Consider the following 18,352-nt stretch of genomic DNA (forward strand, 5'->3'; position numbering starts at 1 on the left):
CATAATACCTAACTTGTTAACCACCGAAAGAGCCTTTAAAAACATCCCAGGCTACTCTTAAGATAGGTTAGATTCAGGCATAGCTTTTTCAACGCTGCTATCGTAAGGAGCTGGAAATGTAAAGTCTTAGTATAGCGCTGCCTAGCAAACAAGGACTTAATTTTAAATGAAATGCCAGACATTGTTGCAAACTGCTGGCTAAAGGAAAACGTGGCCTTGTTTGGGAGAAAAGTAGATTAAGTGACCCTTCACTACAAAATCACCACAATGCAATTTGTACTAATCTGAAATACCTCCTGCGGCTGATCACTATTTCCCTCAAGATAAGTGTTACTGTGGCTGTGGTAATGAGTCCAGATGAAACCACGAAAAAAAAATCATTAAATCTACCATAAATTATAACAGAAAAGCTGCTTATTAAATACAGTAGGGGGTGTTGATCAACAGCCACCAGTTGTTTTGCAGTAAACCTACCGCAGCTACCTCTGATGCATGTTTATAGCCTACTGTTGACATTCCCTGGTAAATTTGCTGTCAGACAATAGCCTTTTTGCTGTTTAACCTGAGTGCTGCTGCAAAGTGAAATTATTTTAAGGGAAACTGGAGTTGCCCAGCATGGCCAGACACTTAGCCGTGACACCGCTCTTCCTAGCAATAACCTGGGACTAATATTTTTGCTTAACTGTCCCATTTCTCCTGTTTGCGTGCAGGGCTTAAGGAAGTCAGTGCTTATGTATGGAAGGACTGCCCTTGTAGAGAAAATATAAATTAAAATTTGCCCCTGCAAGGTCCTTGGAGCCCACCTGAAACACTTTGAGCATTTCATGGGATCAAGTCCACAGTGTACTTCTGAACATAAGGAGAAAGCTGAAAGGCACTTGGGGCCTCATGCCATTAGTATGAAAAAACAGGTTCACGCAGGCTAAGGAGAGTTCTTAGGTGACTTGAAGTTACTTGCAAAGAGAATTTGAAACTACTTCAGCCAGTGGCAAAATAGTTCCTTTGTCAGTTAATAAACAGGAACAAACAGGAGTATAAGAATGACAAAAAATTGTGTTTGGGCCTTGAAACATGGGGATAGGATAGCAGCTTAAAATTAAATACATGTTCCTGCAAATTGTTATTTCAATTTCTGTAAGTGCTGTCATTTGATAATTAAATCAAGTGTTTACCATAGGGGGTCTAATCAGATCTGAAGAAAAGAATTTGAAAACCTCATGCCAGGCTCCTCCTTGCAAGATGCAGCACGGGGGCAGCTGCAGCAAAGAACCCCGCAGCAATGCCTAGAGCAAAGGGCCTACCTGGGGACCACACAGGATATTTTATCCCTGCCAAATCTGAAGAAGGACTTACCACTTACCAAAGAGTGGCCCAGAATGTCATGGTGCAGTATCAGGCCTCTAAACAGTTAATGAGGTTTCTAACCTCCTCTCCTTTTGCACTGCTGTCCCTACTGCTTTGGCCTCTGCTGGCCCTTCTGGCTTGCTCTGCAGCTCAACTTTGTGCTGCAGCATCACTCTCTTTGCACATGGGAGGAATGGATTTTTAATAAGCCCATCATTAGTGTTCAACACACACACAGAGGAATACAATAACAACATGTAGAATCAATGCAAAGGGCATTTAGCTTTTGGCAAAATTACTTTTTCTTTCAGCTTTGCATCACTTAGGGCTCTGTCCTGCAAAATGTGGGAGCCTACAAGATGTGGGATGTTTGATCCGGTGAAGCATTTAAGCATAGACATAACTTTCACTCAGATAGGATGTAAACATATGTTCAGAGTTAAGCATATGATTAGGTACTTGGATGAATCAAGCTAAGAGTGTTCCCAGGTTTCAGCCTAGAGAACACAAGACATATGCTGTGAAAAATTTCCAGGTTCAGACTAACTCAAAATAATAATAATTTAGAAAAGTATAATAGATGAATCTTGGAACAAGCAGTCTGATATTATTTTTGTTCTGGGAGTAATGCCCTCTTCTAAATCTTTTCTCAAACAAATTCACAATATTGACTCAGACTGAAGCTACTAAACAGCAACATAACTCAAATTCCTGGAGCAGGTTTCATCCCAGAAGACCCAAATCCACTAACAGTGCAGCTCCTGTCCCAAGTGACCATCTCAGGGGTGGCAGCCACCTGCCTCCTTCCAAAAAGGATGCCACAGCTCTGGGAACACGCAGCGGCACATTCATCAGAGACATAAAAAAATCCAGGGGACTCATTTCAAAAGGAAACAGTAGTGTCCATGGCCACCCTTTCCCTCTGGGAAGGGGAACCACCTTGATGAGCAACACAGTTCAACAGACTGCTGCCAGTAGGTAGCGGCAGAGGCAGGTTTATCTCTGGACACAACCCCATGGAAGTGTAAATCCAGGAAAATTTAAGACTCCTCAGCTGGTGAATGTGGGCCATAACAGCCAATGGTGGAGTAAGATTGAAGAGATACTTTCACATCTGGAAGGTCAATTCAAACAGGGATGAACTCAATTAAATAGTGCCAGCGATAAACTGTTTCCTGCCAGTGGTTTGGTGGTGCACATAAAACGCGTTGCAGACACCAGGGCAGTGATCAGTGGAAGGATGTTCATCTCACAAAACCCTGCCCCACACCACTGTTTATGGCATTGAAACAGTATTAAGTACTCAGATCAACGCTAACGCTCTCTTGGAATCTCATTCTAGCTTCATAAGACTCAGTTCACTGTGAAGATTTTAGGGGATGCATTCACCCTCATAATGAGTTACCTCAGTACCAATGAATAAATACAACTCAAACAGACCAAACTTAAAACAGATGTTCACCCGACAGTGCTCAACGCAGGGAAATCTTTAAGGCTCTGCCTATTCTTAGCTGAAAGCTAGAGCTCATTTTTTGTGATAAGCAGACAAAATTCTCACATTTCACAGTTGCTTCTTTTCATTTCCGTCTCGTTACCTGTTCACTCATGCTGTTTATCCCATCCGGACCCAGCAAGGATATGGCTTGTTTAACCAGATCCGTTCGGCCACAATTGAGCATCCGGAAACCCAGGTCCTGCTTGAACTTCGCTTCAGTGGCAACTGCATCCAGTTTCCGAGATGCACAAAAACAGTCGTCGATTCTGTGAACAGGAGAAATAAACTCCTTCAGAGGACAATTGGAGGACAGACTTTGCTGTGCCTAGGAAAATAATACTTTGCCCTGTCTTTGAAGTATGTAGGTCATGTACACATTCATTCTCCTTTGACCTGTGTGTTCAAAGGAAATGCTGAATGGAAAATGCTAATGCAAGCTAATGGAGATTGCCCTTGGTCTATCTTGAATGGGACAAGTTATACATTTTATAAAAAACTGGGAAAAAACGGCACAGTTTTCACTTGATTTTGTTCCCCCATTTAAGCAGTACACAACATTTTGTCACTGTAAGCTGCCTCTCTGCGAGGCGAGGTAATCCACTCCCCCTGATCTCTGAGAAGGTTGAGTGGCTTCAGTTATCTTTGAACTTACATCAAGTGCATGTATAATCATTGACAATACAAAAAAGAGAAAATAGTGTCACTCCAAATGCCTTCAAGGATCTGATCAGCTCAGCCCTACTAACAGGGAAGCCTTTTTGGAGCAGAAAGTGCAATTTATAGAACCCCTGGCTGAGGTTGCAAGGGACCTCTGGAGGTCATCTGGTTCAACCACCTCTGCTCAAGCACGGCCACCCACAGACAAGCAGGGCATCAAGCAGTCAGGGAGGAGAAGGCAATCTTGCCAGGTAAACGCCACAAATTCTTGCTGGCTGTGCATAACAGATGGCATGTCATCCTTTTACGGTCTTATTCCAAAGATCCCCAAACTGTAAATTGCTCAAGATATCCATTTCAAACGGAAGAAGGGCTAGGAGTTATTCAGCCAAGATGTGAATCTACAGCTCCAGAGAGAGACAGGCAAATCCAAACTGATGTTTATACAACTTGGTTTCATCTTATTAAAATAAAGCTTTGCTTTTTTTTCATGCTGAGGAGTGTCTGGGGCAGAGGGTGGAGTCCAAATCCCCACTGCTTTTGGTGTGAACTTAGATAAAGGACTGTTTGGAAAAACATCACTTTCATTCTCCAAAAATGCTAGGTCAGAGAACGAAGGGCTACTTATGAGGGAAAAAATAAAACAAAGATCAAAAGTGAAAAAGTCAAACATACATCAAATATTTGTTCTCTATTTCATATGTAAAAAAATGCAGCAAACCAAAAGAAAAATAGAAACAGCATATCATTATCATTTAAATTCATTCTTCAAAGTGCTTTATCAGAGCTTTATAAAATATATAACACTGCTTAATATTTAACAGCAATATGCAATGAATATACTGTTTAGACAGAAGCAGCAGCATGTAGTAATAGCTACTGCTCTTCCTCTTTCAACAGAGGAAGGAAAGTGAGACAGAAAATACGAAGTATTTTCATCAAAGCTTCTGCAGGACTTAACAGAGAAACCTTGCATCTGAGCTCAAGCTTGCTCCCTGCCACACTGGGCCAAAATTAGCCTGAAAGACAATAGATATTTTGGTGATGTTCATTCCATGTGATCAGTTTGGGTTTTGACTGTTAAAAAGTTGACGTTCTATGAATGTAAACAAAGTCAGCTTGAGTATCTTTACTCAGAGGAACAACGATGATGCTTCGTCACAGCAATATACTGCAAGATTAACGCGTAACACTTGATCACAATAAATACGCCCTAACAGTAATAACAGATTCTGCACCAGTAATATGTCTCCAACAGAGATGAAGAAAGCAACACACAGCAAGGCTTGATTTTCTGCAGTAGTTACTCTGAGTAAGTTCAAGAAAAAGCTAAACCAGCACAGACATACAGGGCTGAGCTAAATGACACCAAGATCCACAGGAATTACTGCAGCTTTAACACGTTCACACCGTACGGCACATTTGTGACATAAGAGCTACAACAACATTTGGTACTTGTTAGCCTCATAGCATGAGATGCTAGTGATCATCTGTGCCCTTCTTTAACGTATGGCAAAGATAAAGCATGCTCAGCAGTTAGGTGCTGGGTGTTTGGTGCACAGAGTCTGGACCTCCCAACTGCAGGTGGTCATTTCCAGATGACTCTGAGCTGAAAATAAGGTGGTTCCTCAGCAAAGTGCAGCTATGGAAAGATCTAGACATCCTCCGAGATGCAGAGATGTCAGCTAATATGAATCACTGCCTGTGTTAAGCCACTGCTTCATCATTTGTACTGAGGTATATAACATAGACTGAATAAAACGGGTCAAATTCAGTGCTAGCAGAACCAGGCAGAGCTTCACTGACGTCAGCCCAGCTTGGTGCAAGTAAAACGCTAGTTTTAAAAAAAGCCAGGTTTTAAACTGGGTTGCACACCCACACGAAGGAGGAAGGAGGAACAAGGGCCTATATTACCTATCTGGTATGGGCTCCCAGATCTCTGCTCTAGCATGAATTCAGAAACTACTTCTCCATAAGTAACTCCTGCGAGCTGGCTCTAATGCCCGAAAAACACCTCAGTTCATCTGCTTATAGCCAAGGAAGGGGATTCATTAATTACTGCTGATATTTGCTATGAACAAATTAGTACTCCTCAATCAACTAAGGGGATAAGGATCTTGGTCCAAAGGCTCCAAGATGCTGCAGCTGTACAAATACTGCAACAATAACATGGATGCAGAGGATTGCATGAGCTGCACGGCTGCAGGGCAGCACTGACAAAATGTGATCCAGACCAAGAACCACAAAACAAGAAACCAAAACTTAGTGCTATTAACAATGGCCCACTGCCTTTCTATACCCCAAAAAAGTTCCCATCACACCGAGTTACAGCCTTGACATATGGGACATGGGAAAGGAAACAATATGGCAAAATTTGACATAGATCACTGCCGTACGCTGACTAATAAAATGGATAATTATCAAACTGGGGAGTTTAATAAAACAGGAGCATGACACAAGGGAAAGGAACAGAGGATGCTTCAGAAGAGAAAGCATAGCATTGTCTCAAAAAGCCAGAAAGATGCATGAGTTAAGGCAAAGTAGATTTAGTATGTACAGATAAAAAGCAGTGAAGAGACAGATCAAAAATTATCAGGAACGAAAAATACAGAATAGGAGAACACAACATCTCTTCTAACGCTGGAGAAAACCAACTGAGAAGATGGTACAGCAGACAGACTGAGCAGTTGCATTTCATAATGAAAACTGAAAAATAATAATAAAAAAAAAACAACAAACCCTAAATCCATCAAAAATCAACACTAAGCCAACATAGCACCGCATTTACTCCAAAGTTCTCATTCATACCATTAATCTACATAATGATGACTCCAAGAAGAAAAGTGGGGTCTCTGCTCCATATTACACTGTATAAGAGGATTCTGCTTCAAACACAGACACCATTCAGAATCACAAACATTACAGGATGTGATATAAAAAAGGAGGAAGGTAATAGGCACCCAGGCTTGACTCACAAAACTTCTTAACTTTGCACTGCAATACATACACTGACAAGCTATGAGAAGGTGAGAAAGGGATGGGATGCTTGAAAAATAAGGTTGACAAGAAACAGTTAAGTCAGTTTAATATATAAGGTCACTTTTTTAGAGTTGTGACACTGTGCCTCCAAAGCCAGGAAAGACAGCGTAACAGCAAATAGAGCTGGAAACCTCCCAGCTGCACAGTCAGTTCACAGCCCTCTTGCCAAAAAGTCTTTGGGATCTTTCCAACTGCACAGGACACTGAAACCAGCTCAACAGTGGGACATCCCCTCTAAGGCCACCTTGGTTTGCTGCCATATTCTGCAGGCTACCAGCGCCCACATGGGTCGTCCTTTTCCCAAGATCTCACCCTGCAGAAAAGGTGCTTTTTAATTGAAGGGTCAGAAAAGGCTGATGGGAGTAATTGAAGACCACAGGAGGCCAATGCTTTTCTCCTCTCCTTTCCATGCGGACCGTCTCAGGATGGCAGGATATCACCATCCCAGGTGCTAGCTGGGTCAGGTGAACTTTGACGTCCCCAAGAGGTGGTACAGTGAAAGGTCTAGGACTGGACAGCATCCTTCAAGCGTGGTATCCTCCTTCAAAAGATGGAGCCCATTCTGGATGATCCTATAAAGCAATCTGTAGGGCTGGACAGGCTGCTTGGTACCATCACTGCCGTACGCATGCTCCCACTTCCAGAATTCAGAAGTAATATGCTTGAATTAATAACATACTCAAGTCCTCATACTCAACAGCAAATCCAACCCTCTGATTCAGGGGTTCAATCACACAGCCTGTAAACTCTCCAACTGATCCCTTCCTACCTTGAATAAAGCAAACAGTTGCATTTGTGTGCAAAATGAAAACTAGAAACAGGTGAAATCTTCTTTATTTTATATTTGAAGCAAAGCCGTGATCATATTTTTTAACTTAAAGTGCAATCCAATTTTCTCAAAGTCCTCTTTTTAATTCTTCACAGATATTGCTTCTACAGCAATTATCTTCAAGATCATTATAGAGTTGCCACTGCACATAATTAACTTCGCTGTGGCTTTATATGGGAACTGCCATGGTAACATTAATTATTTGCAAATGGTCACTGTCAAACGCTGCATGGTGACCATGACATACTATCACACTCAGAAATACTCAAACCTCTGAAAGGAGTCAAAGATAATCTTCATTTATAATGGGTACAGGTAATACAGCAAATTATGTTTATCTTTTCCCAGGCTCAGATTATGAAAACACGATGCAGCACTTCCACAGCAATAGTTTAAATGTAAAGGGCTTTTTTCATTTTCCCTTGGACTGACTAATAGAGGGTCTGTGAGAATCTTTAACAAAGTTACTCATGGATTGAATACATTTAGGAAAATGGATGATTCAAAGGCAAAGGTTTTCCATCATGAGGGGTAGACACAGCTGCTGTCTTCCTATGTAGCTTTTTAATTATTTGTTCTTTGGGAGGGATTATTGCTATAGTCAGTAGTGGACAACTGAAAAAAGAAAAAAGCAACAAAGCTTTTTAATAGTTACCAAAAAAAAAAAAAAAAGTAATAACATCCTAACCATGTTTTAAGCTCTGTGTACAAGATAGCATGCTAATACCTGATTTAAAAGAAATAAAGAATAGACTACAATGAGCAGCAGGACAAACACTCGCCTCTGCTGAAATAAACAGATCATCATCCTGATAGCCAAGCACCAAAACCTTGTTTGTCCACCTGGGACTCAATCACCAGCCCTTTCAAGTAAAAGAATGATAATCTATTAATTAAGCCCATCTCTTTAGCTCTGCGGAGTTTATTCAGTCTGTCTCTGTCCTAAAAAGGAACAAGGTCTCAAGTCATAAATTATAGTTCAGCTGGTTGGAAGTCTGGAAGGAGTCATATTTTAGCCAGCAATATACATGAATTTGCAATTCTGAATTTCTTGGGGTCAGGGATCACAGTTTTGATCAGGGCATGCACAGTCCATAGCACAAAAGGGGTCCTGTTCCCTGCCTGGGGCTCTTCAGTGAGACAACAGATACAAACAGCAATAGCAGGAGCTGCAGATGATTTAATTTAAATTTGTGAGAACTCTTTTTTCCAGTGTGGTGCTTTAAAAGGGACTATAATGCTGATATTAATAGGACTGCAATATAAATAATATATTGAGACAATTATTTGCATTTTCAGGTTTAGAGAGAGGGAAACTTAAACACAACCATGCTGATCAAAGTGACGAAGAGCACTACTTTTTAATGCAGACATAAAATATCTTCATTTACTTTAATCAGGAGCCAAATTAAGAGAAGAAAATAGAAACACTCCAGATATTTATTAGCCATTCTCTTATTCTCATCAAAGGCCTGAGAATACATTGGTTACAGATACTGGAAAATACATTAAAAAAGTGACGTGGCTATCAAATCAAGACGCAAATCTATAATTCAAAATACTCTTAATATTACATGTATATAGGCCAGGAACCATGTTCAAAATTGAATCTAAGTTAAGATTTTGTATAAGGCCAACATTAAACAGGAAAATTTGGGTATAAATTCATCTTTCACAATAGATAGCACAAGTCTTCACTAACGAGTTGAAGACAATATGTTATCTGTATCTTCATTACTGTATTGAAGAACGTATCCAGAGACAGAGAATATGAAACACTGATGAACTTCCTTGCAATAGGAAAAAAAAAAACAAGAAGGCTGGATCCTAAAGCCCATAAAAGTACAAGCGTGTTCTGCCCTGAAAGTGAAGGAGAACATGAGGACAAGGTTCTCCCTCTCAATAAGTCTTTTATTATTATAGTCTTCAAGCAGCCGGTTGGCAGGACACATTGAGATTCACCTCAGAAAACCCATGCTCCACCCTTTAAATAATAAAATCTCCTTCATCCACTGGCACCATCTGCCCCAAGGGACTGATGGATTTCGTCAAGTAGCTTGTTCGCTACTGCTTGCTGGTTTGGCATTTTTGTGTCTAATTACAGCAATAGCCATGGCTGGTGTTAAGGATTAGTGAAAATTTGTCGGCAGAACAAGGACTTTCAAGGAGCTGTTCAAACACCAACCGTCCTTACTTAAAAGTGCCTGTATCTAATTAAATAGCAGAATATCTTAGCAATTTTCTACTCTCTTCTTCTACAAACTCAGCCCCTTACCCAGCACATTTTAAGAGAGAGCAAAGAGCACTGGAAATATTTTTCTGCCCTCAAATCTCTATTTATTCAAGCTATTTATATTTTCATGCTCTAGTACAAGCACAGGATTTCCATAAATAAAACATTAAATGCAACTCTTCCTCTTTCACTTTCAAGTTAGAATTGCATATGTGTGTACAGTATTAAGATGACACAGCAAACGGTACAGACTGCTCTGAAAGAACGAAATAGCACACCTTCCCTTTATGCCGCTGTATTTTTCCCCTTCCACGGTCTTAAGAAAACTCTCTAGCATAAGCCAAGGATGCTCCCAGGTTAAATAAGCCTCACTTTAGGGGTCAATAATCCTATTTTCCTAGAGAGCTTTCATTAAGAGGGATGGTCCCAGACAGAAAAGCAGACTTAGTTATTCTCAGACTAAGTCTAAATGGAAATAAGGGCTGAGTTTCAATTAAAGATAGGATTTCAAAAGCACTCAGACACTACATTTGCCCAGAGACCTTTCTGCATCAGAGCTGTAAATGTAACTTGGAGCCCTGGGTGAGGCTGTGACAGGGCAGCAGAGGGTGAAAACCCAATCCTATGCTGCAGCAAGGCTTGCATCCACCTATACCTCAGCCTAAACTTACTTGTGACCCATTTATATCCACATAGTCTTGTGTCCATGCTGCCTTTTAAAGAGAGTATATTTTTCCTTCCATGGAGTTTATACTCTTGATGTATTTCTGGAGAAAAGTCACATATTCCTTCAGCACCCACCTCACTCAGCTGAATAAGCCCCTTTCTTCTCGTCTTCCTGCATGAGAATATTTTGTTCAAACTACAATCACCCCATATCATTTCTCTCTACCTGGTTCAATGTGAATATTTTCTTGACCTGGACATAGGATTTGCGATTCCACATCACTTCCTACTACTTCCGCTACAGAGGCACCAATATTTTTCTGCTTCTACTAGAAATACCTCTCCTGACGCACACTCAGAATGCATTTGCTCATTTCATAGCTAAGGAAAAAGCCTCTTTTATGGCTCACAATCATTCTGAGATTAAATATTGCACTATAGCCTTTACCACCATTTTTCCAATACTCAGCTTCCAATACAGTATATAGTATTCTGTACATATACCATATATGTTAGATATGCTCAGCAGTATGTGTTTTAGTAATTGATCTCCACATGTTTCCATTTGTGGAAAATTGCATTTCATCCCACTTCTTTTGTCCTGGTTTTCAAGGTCATCCACTTTCTCCTGGATGATTTCCCAAACCTCCTCTGTCAGGACAACGCCTCTCAGCATCGTGGCATCAGTGAATTTTAACTTCATGAGCACATTGCTCAAATTCATGCCAAAGTCCTTTCTGAAAATTAAAAAGGACCAGTTTTTAAGATGAAAGCAGAAGATCTCTGCTTGTAACACTATTGCAGCAAACCTAGTCCTTGCCACTTCTCTGGAAGCCAGCCCCTGCTCACTTTCCAATTCCTTTACTTATTCCCATCTTCTCCATCTTAACTAATAGCTCCCTGCATGGACTGCATCAAATCATTCACTCAAGTCCAAATAGATGAAATCTACTGAATTTCCTTGGGGTAGAAAATCAGTTATCTTATCAAAAAGTTATTAGATTAGTCTGGCAAGATCTATCTTTAGAAAATCTGTGTCACATTTTATCCCATTTTCCCCTCAACAACATGTCTTTAATCAGTCATTGCTTGAAAAAACTTTCTAAGGCCTTGCTCTAATAGCCTGGAATTTTCCTCCGATGTTTTTCATCCTTTTCAAACACTGGCCATTACTATTATTAATCCTTAGAGTTATGGCACCATGCTGGGCTTTGTTAAAAATATTTTCCTCTGACCCTCTGATTTTGTAAGGCAGCTCTTTCTCATTGCTGGCAGAGAAGTTATCTGGTCTCTCCGATTTCAGTGCATTAAGCTGCATATTTTGCCCTCCTTTTGACTACTGTTTATTCCATTTTCACAGCTTTGTCATTTTAACTTATTTTTCCTTTTCCCCCAAGGATTTTCTTCCCGGAAACAGAGGCAATGTATTCACTTAAATTCTTGGGTGATGGCCTCTATTGGCACTCATGCACACACCTCACAGGTGCCTTCTGAAGGCCAGCACTTTTAGATGCAAATTTCACCTATGTACCCCTAGAAAACAGGAGAAAAATGTGTAATGTCTATAGTCAAGAGCAAGGATAGGACCCAGACTCACAGCCAGTCAGAGGAGAAAAGGGATATTTGCTGCGTTCACTATACGTGAGTCCAACATCCTCAGGGAACTCAGCCATAATTCAGAAATGCTGCTGAAGCATACAAGTGATCAGTTAAAGGGGATCAAGTTATCATGGTCCTCCGTCTGTGTACAAGTCCTGTCACCCCAGCTCCTGCTTTCACCAGCTGTGCCTCGACTGGCAGCAGTACTGCCACCTCCACCTAAATTTGACTGGAATGTAATGGGGGGCTCTGACCACACCAGTGGGGTCAGTATGCAAATCTCACCACCTAGCTCTATCCTCCGGAGTCCAACCCCAACAACCACTGTCTGGAAACAAGGGACCATGATGCTTCTTGCTGGCACCCTGGTGGTAACAGAGCTTGAGGGTTCTCCATATGCTGCACACCAATATGGGAAGGAGCAAGAAGAAAACAGACACCTGTGAGACTCCACCTGTGAGGCATCTAATGGTGAATTGTCATTTCCCTTTGTTGCTCTTTGGGTACAAGTGCTAAAATAGACGTAAGACCTCCTTACAGAATTGTCCTGGGCTTCTCCTGCGAACACCTGCCTCCAGTGAAACTGCTGTGGCCACTGCTGGATGGTAATGAATGCCGTAAGAATCAACCTTGCACCTCCAACTTTCAAGAGAAAGACATGAGCCTCTTCATCTATGGAGAAGAAACCATTCCTCAAGGTGACTAAACTCTGCTTCTCCTCCAAATCTCAGTGAGGATATTTGCTTGCTGGCAAGGGGACTAACAATCATAAGAGGTCTTCCAGACAGCCCTGTGGCTGCAGAGAAATAAATGCCCAGCCTCACACGCAGTCTGGAGGATATCAGTGCCATGGGGCCATACTCAACAATCCTCTTCATTCAGAAGCCAAGAAGGATCCCATAGATGCGACACGAGTTAGGTGAGCCAGCTGCACTGACCATTCCTTCTCCAGTCAAACTGGAAGTCAGATGCCCAGCTGGGATGTTTGACATTCAATAGCCAGAACCCCACCCTCAGACAGTTCAAGCTGGGATCTCCTGAAATGCCTTCCTCTGCTCCATTGTAAGTACCAGGAGTGAAGACACTGATTCCCTTCAGCAGAGCGCAAAGCTCTTGTATGGGACAAGAGGGGTGCTTGCCAGGCCCATAAACATCTGAGAAAAGCAGTTCTGCCCAGAGAAGCCAGAAAGAGGATGAATTGGAAGCATGAGGCAATGCTGAGAGTAGAAGCAAATATTTCAAACAATGCATGGGGATTGCTCTTTGTGGAGGGGAACTGCACTCAGGTCTCCAAGACTGGACTTTTCTTCCATTTTTTGTTGTTTCAGAATGAATATGTGTGTCTACAGGCACACTTGCACTCCAGACTATTTCCTTCTTTTAATCTCTGACTGGCCAGAAAACAGATTTTTATCCAGTCAGGTGCAGAAGTGACCAAGTAACTGTCTGTCGCAAGACATTACCATCTCCCTCTAGTCAGTTTGTCCCAGCATCTTTAAATTCTCCAAGACTGCCATGATATCTTGCAACCAGAAATGAAGCCACTGACCCTGGCAAAAAGCACAGCAGTTTTTGTGCTGAGCAAGACAGGATGCGCCTCTGTTTCTCTGCCATCAGCTTACAATCCCCAGATGTAGTCACCATCTGTTAGCAATACTTCTCAGCACGTCTAACACATTGGTTTGATTTTTGTTTAAATAAATGTCCCACAGAACAGAGGAAAGAAAGACATGCAAAGAGCTTCTTGTATTTAGGTGGAGCAAGAGGAAAGGTACCCCAGACCCAGTGCAGACTGAGAAGTGATGCTACCTTACTGCAGCAGAAAGGCAAGCCAACACAGCTTTTACCACCAGGGCTCTTTTTGGCAACAGATTAGTTTCATCCTTGATGCCTTCATTAACAAAAAGTCTAGAGCAGGGAGCAGAGCACCCACCTTCACCAGATTTATGCCAGCAGACAGCTACTTTGCACAAGGTTCTCTACTGACCACATCCAGCTACCTCAGGTGGCCCAACAAGGTGTGCGTACAGCAAGGCTTTATTTAAGTCTAGCCTCCCACTATGACAAAGAATACTTCGGACACAGCTCAGGCTTCCATCTCAGGTAGCTGTTGTGCACCCAGCAGCCAGTCCATCTGTGAAACCAGTCTCCTCAGAAAAGATGGCGACAACTGCTTTATCTAAAGCTTCCACTTCTGGGTGATGGTGAACATTTATATCCCTGGCTCATCTTCTAAGGCTGGGGAAAGGGAAGAATTTTTTTGGTATATCTGCTACTGTAAAACGTAAAGAGATCAGAAAGGAGACAGGCTGATTCCAGCTTCCCTCACTCCTCTACCCAGAGAAAGAGCAGCTCCTCTTTCAGGAGATGAAAAAGTTACAAAATTAAGGGGAAGGATTTTTAAAAAAGGATCAGAGAAAGAGAGGAAGTATCAGAATGAAAGGCAGGAAGAAAGCAGAGATGATTTACAAAACCACATATCAGGAACCTCACTGCTGGAGTATGTGATTGTGCTGAGAAGTGTCACACCAATCTGCTGAGACCTCCATGCCGTACTTCAGTAAGAAATTGAACATTTGGGTTTTATCTGAACTGATCCTGAACTTCACAGCCTTTGAGATCATGCCAATCTCTTTCTCTCCCTCTCCCCCTTATGCACGTTATTCCAGTGCAAAAGCTGATGCATTTGCAATTAAGAGTTGTGAATCCACACCATGGAATGATGCAATATCACAGGGGACCATGGGCACTTTTGGGATCAGGTTTCTGTATTTTAGAGAGAAGATTGCTAAGAAAAGCCTAGAAATTGAACCAGTTTCAAGGTCTACTTATTAAGCCATTTCTATAACAGTCACAAAATATATCAAGCTAACTGCATTTAAAATCCTCCAGCTGTCATCCGTTACACTGTTTATTTGAAAAGCCATCCCCTGCAAAGTTGTTGCATTTTTTTCCCCCCTCCCAGCATTTGCATTTAAGGAATTGATGCTTGCCAAGGAGTTTGAAACCTGCCCCCCTTCCCTAATGGGGAGGTATGAAAGGTGGGAAATTACAAGTGCTGAGGGTCAAATACAAATAAAAAATTACAAGCTGCAAGTTTTCAAATTAACATCCTGACGCTTCACACTATTCTTCAGAAAAGCTTGGTCCTTCCTTTGATCTCAGGATTACAGGCAGCCAGGGACTGATTCGCAGCTACGCAAAGAACCTGCTGCACTACACTGGCAGAAGGCACAGACCTTAAAATAAAACACGACATACATGGACACTCATTTGCAGACCTTTGTCTGCACAGTAGAGCAAGATCTTAATTTTTGGGACATCAGAGAGTGAATCAGGCCCCTGCAGCCAAATACGGGCACATCACAAAGTCTGGTCTCTCTAAAATCCAGAATTTCTCACAGGAATGTTTTTTCTTTTCATTCTTCCCATCTGAAAAATCAATCCCAGCCTGTGCTCTTCAGGCTCTCTCTCCCTTGCAAATAGGACAACAGCTACTACATATATTCTTTATGAAATGAATTCTTGATGGCAACTTTAAACTAAATGCTAATTTGTTCCTCATAATTAATAGATTCTTAGCACAATACTACTCACCCCAACTTCAAATCCTGGAAAATTGTCTGACAGTTGATGACATATACACACTGATAAAACATAATTTTAAGCATGACATAGCGTGTTTTTTTAAATCCACAAATATTTAACTGTATCTAACTTCATCTTTAAGACAGAAGATGTCAAGTAGACACAGTATTGCTTTATTTGTAATTCTACGTAAATACTGAAACAAGTATTAAATTACTCGTGCCTTTTAAAACCAAGTGCTAGGTCTTCAGAAAGTGCATAGTAACTGCAAGTCTTGACATTTCAGTAGTGACATAGAACGCTGACTTACTGGAAATGACGGCCAAGATGGTCACACCAAAAGGAAACAATTACAGCCAAGATTTGAAATCTGAAACGCTCAAGATTTCACTTTCAAAAATAAACAGATTTCTTCAATTAAATATTGAATAGCTGTAACAATAAAAAGCCTATGCAGGTCTTGAAGGAAAGTATCATACTCTATGGTAAAAGAGCATGTCGAGGCCAGAGTCAACATAAGGCAGCTGCTTTGATGCAAGTTGTCACAGATAATCAAGTAGATCAACCCTCTGCTTTCTGTGTTGCCAGAAAGAATGCATCTACTGCTCTACGAGAAGGTAAACTGCTGAAAACTGGTGTTTATGTACAAATTTGTGAAGTAATAGCAGTGAGCAATTTCTATTTTGGCAGATTCAGAATGCCTTTTCATACGAAAATAAAAAACAAATATATACTTGACTCTGGAACAGCCCTAGATCATGCTTTTATACATGTACATAATAATAAGGCAAAACAGACACTAAAAACATATCCTACCAATAAATACTTCAAGGCTTCATTACAAAACCAAAAGGTCACATTTCATACACGAAAAGCCAAATTATCTAGGCTGACATTTACAAGTAATTTGAAAAGATATTAGCATAAAAAATACAGTTTTACTGCAAGAGGTAGTCTTACCTATAAGTTTAAATGTGCCCTTTAAGCATTAATGTTGAAAACAAAGCACTGAAAAATATCTGCAGCCCTGCCAATTACATCTCAGTATTTTATAGCAAAATAACGTGAAGCAGACAATTAGCAGAATGTTTCAGCCCCTCATTAGCAAGAAGAACCTAACAGTAAAAGAAAAAAAACACGACCAGGTAATATCTGATGAGCAGATTATGGGCTCGATCCAGCTGTGAGATATTCAGGCACCCATTACCATGCAACCAGCTTATCCACGGATGTGAGCAAATACCAGGAGCCGATTTTGCAATGCACACAGCAATATGCTAGAGTATCCATGCACCTTTCGAGGCAATAACAGAGCCCTCTGCCTGCCTGCTCACTCACTGGCACTAGGAAAGAGATGCACATTTTGCAGAAAGCAGCTGATTATTTTTTGTGGACTTACTTTAACTGTCGAGGTTCGCAGTCAACTCCCGGCAGTAAGAGCCTCGCTGCCTGCCGTACGTCATCACTGTCCACCGAGAAGCTGCGACGGTGCCCCGCGTGAGCCACGGCAACCCGTATCCACTCCATCAGGGGAGGCAGCACAATGAACGGCCTGGGAAAGCACACAGACATGAATGCTATGGTACAATAGCATCAAAATAGCAGGTATACAGAGAGAGAGGGTGGGGGTGTGTGTGTGTGAATATGTGTATATATATGTGTGAGAATATAAATAGAGAGAGAGAAGGAAACAAGCAAAACTAAAGCACAGGAGAACAAACTGGATCAGCAAATTTCAAGCAGACCTGTATCAAAATGTCTCACCCTGTCTAGAAAGCAGAATTATTTGAAGAGTGAGATTTGTGAGCCACGCTCTTTTGTGGGGCTCTTGGGAGGTTAGTGCACCCACCTGGCAAGCCTGTCCTCCCTGCTGATCCTTTGCATAGTGTATCCCAAAAAGAGGGTTGGAGCCTGACCCAGGACCATGTCCTGCTCTGGTTGATGCACTGGGCTGGGTACACTCCCCAGCCACTTTGCAATACGGATGGGAGAATGAACCAGGGCAGAGAGTGGGGATGCCCTGACCCCAGGATGCCAGGGATGGAGAGGTGATGTGTAAGTGAAGCCTCCAGTATCTCCTACCAATGCAATGTGCATCTTGTGCTCCGTGCTGAAAGTAGGGAACTTTGCAGCTGGTCCCGCTTTATTATTGAGGTTATCTGTGAGCAGCATCAAAAATCGGACTGTTTTGTTTCACTTTTAGCAGCATCAAACCACTACACCTTGGGGTACCAGCTCTTCTGGCACTTGAGCAAAAATACACAAACCTGCCCCCTAAAGTGGATAGCGGGTCTCTGATCCACAGCCTCGACTTTAGCAAAGCATGGACACTATCTTCACTTCACAAGACCTATCCTAGCGAGAACTGTCCAAGCCTTAGGTGTAACACACAGCATACAGTTTGCTCCATCTAAGCTAAAAATTATTTCGGGACTAAGAGAAAGATACCAAATCTTAAATGAGGACCATAACCTCAAGTCCTATAGTTTGGGGATAAAACTGCTGAGCAGTGGAGCATCTTGGAAGGTCACTGGTCACTGTCCATTTTGACTGGTTATGTCAAAGTGGACAAAATCGCCAGAGCAATGCAGGCTACAGCAACTGCCCTCCCACCCCCAGTAAGTTTTTGTGCCTGCTTCACCTCCTGGCTGTGGTGTCCAAAATGAGTGTTTATGGGTAGAAGAAATCCCTCTTCATAAAAATACACTAGAGAGTTCTAAAAATTGGAAAATCATTAAAAAATAATAAATCTGTCTAAGAGCTACTTGAAAGCTATAGTGAAAGTCCTGTGTTTAGTCAGGACTGTTAAAAATTATTTAGACACAGTGAAACTCTTACCATCCACACTGTGGAATAGATACCATGGCTAAGGGATGTTAACAGACTACTATAATTATTTTTT

The 18,352-nt window shown here is 41.6% G+C and overlaps 1 protein-coding gene across 3 annotated transcripts in view; it reads right to left on the bottom strand.

The window, feature by feature from the left end:
• ABTB3 (ankyrin repeat and BTB domain containing 3) overlaps positions 1–18,352 on the bottom strand; it is a 175,603-nt gene that overhangs the window by 32,713 nt on the left and 124,538 nt on the right. For all 3 annotated transcript variants that reach the window (XM_054056458.1, XM_054056459.1, XM_054056457.1), the window contains exons 4-5: positions 16,850–17,002; positions 2,940–3,105 (exon numbers count right to left, since the gene is read on the bottom strand). In XM_054056458.1, coding sequence (XP_053912433.1) covers positions 2,940–3,105; positions 16,850–17,002 — 319 coding nt within the window. The remainder of the gene's footprint in view (positions 1–2,939; positions 3,106–16,849; positions 17,003–18,352) is intronic.

Source organism: Cuculus canorus, chromosome 1, assembly GCF_017976375.1.
Source record: "Cuculus canorus isolate bCucCan1 chromosome 1, bCucCan1.pri, whole genome shotgun sequence".
NCBI classification, from domain to species: Eukaryota; Metazoa; Chordata; class Aves; order Cuculiformes; family Cuculidae; genus Cuculus; species Cuculus canorus.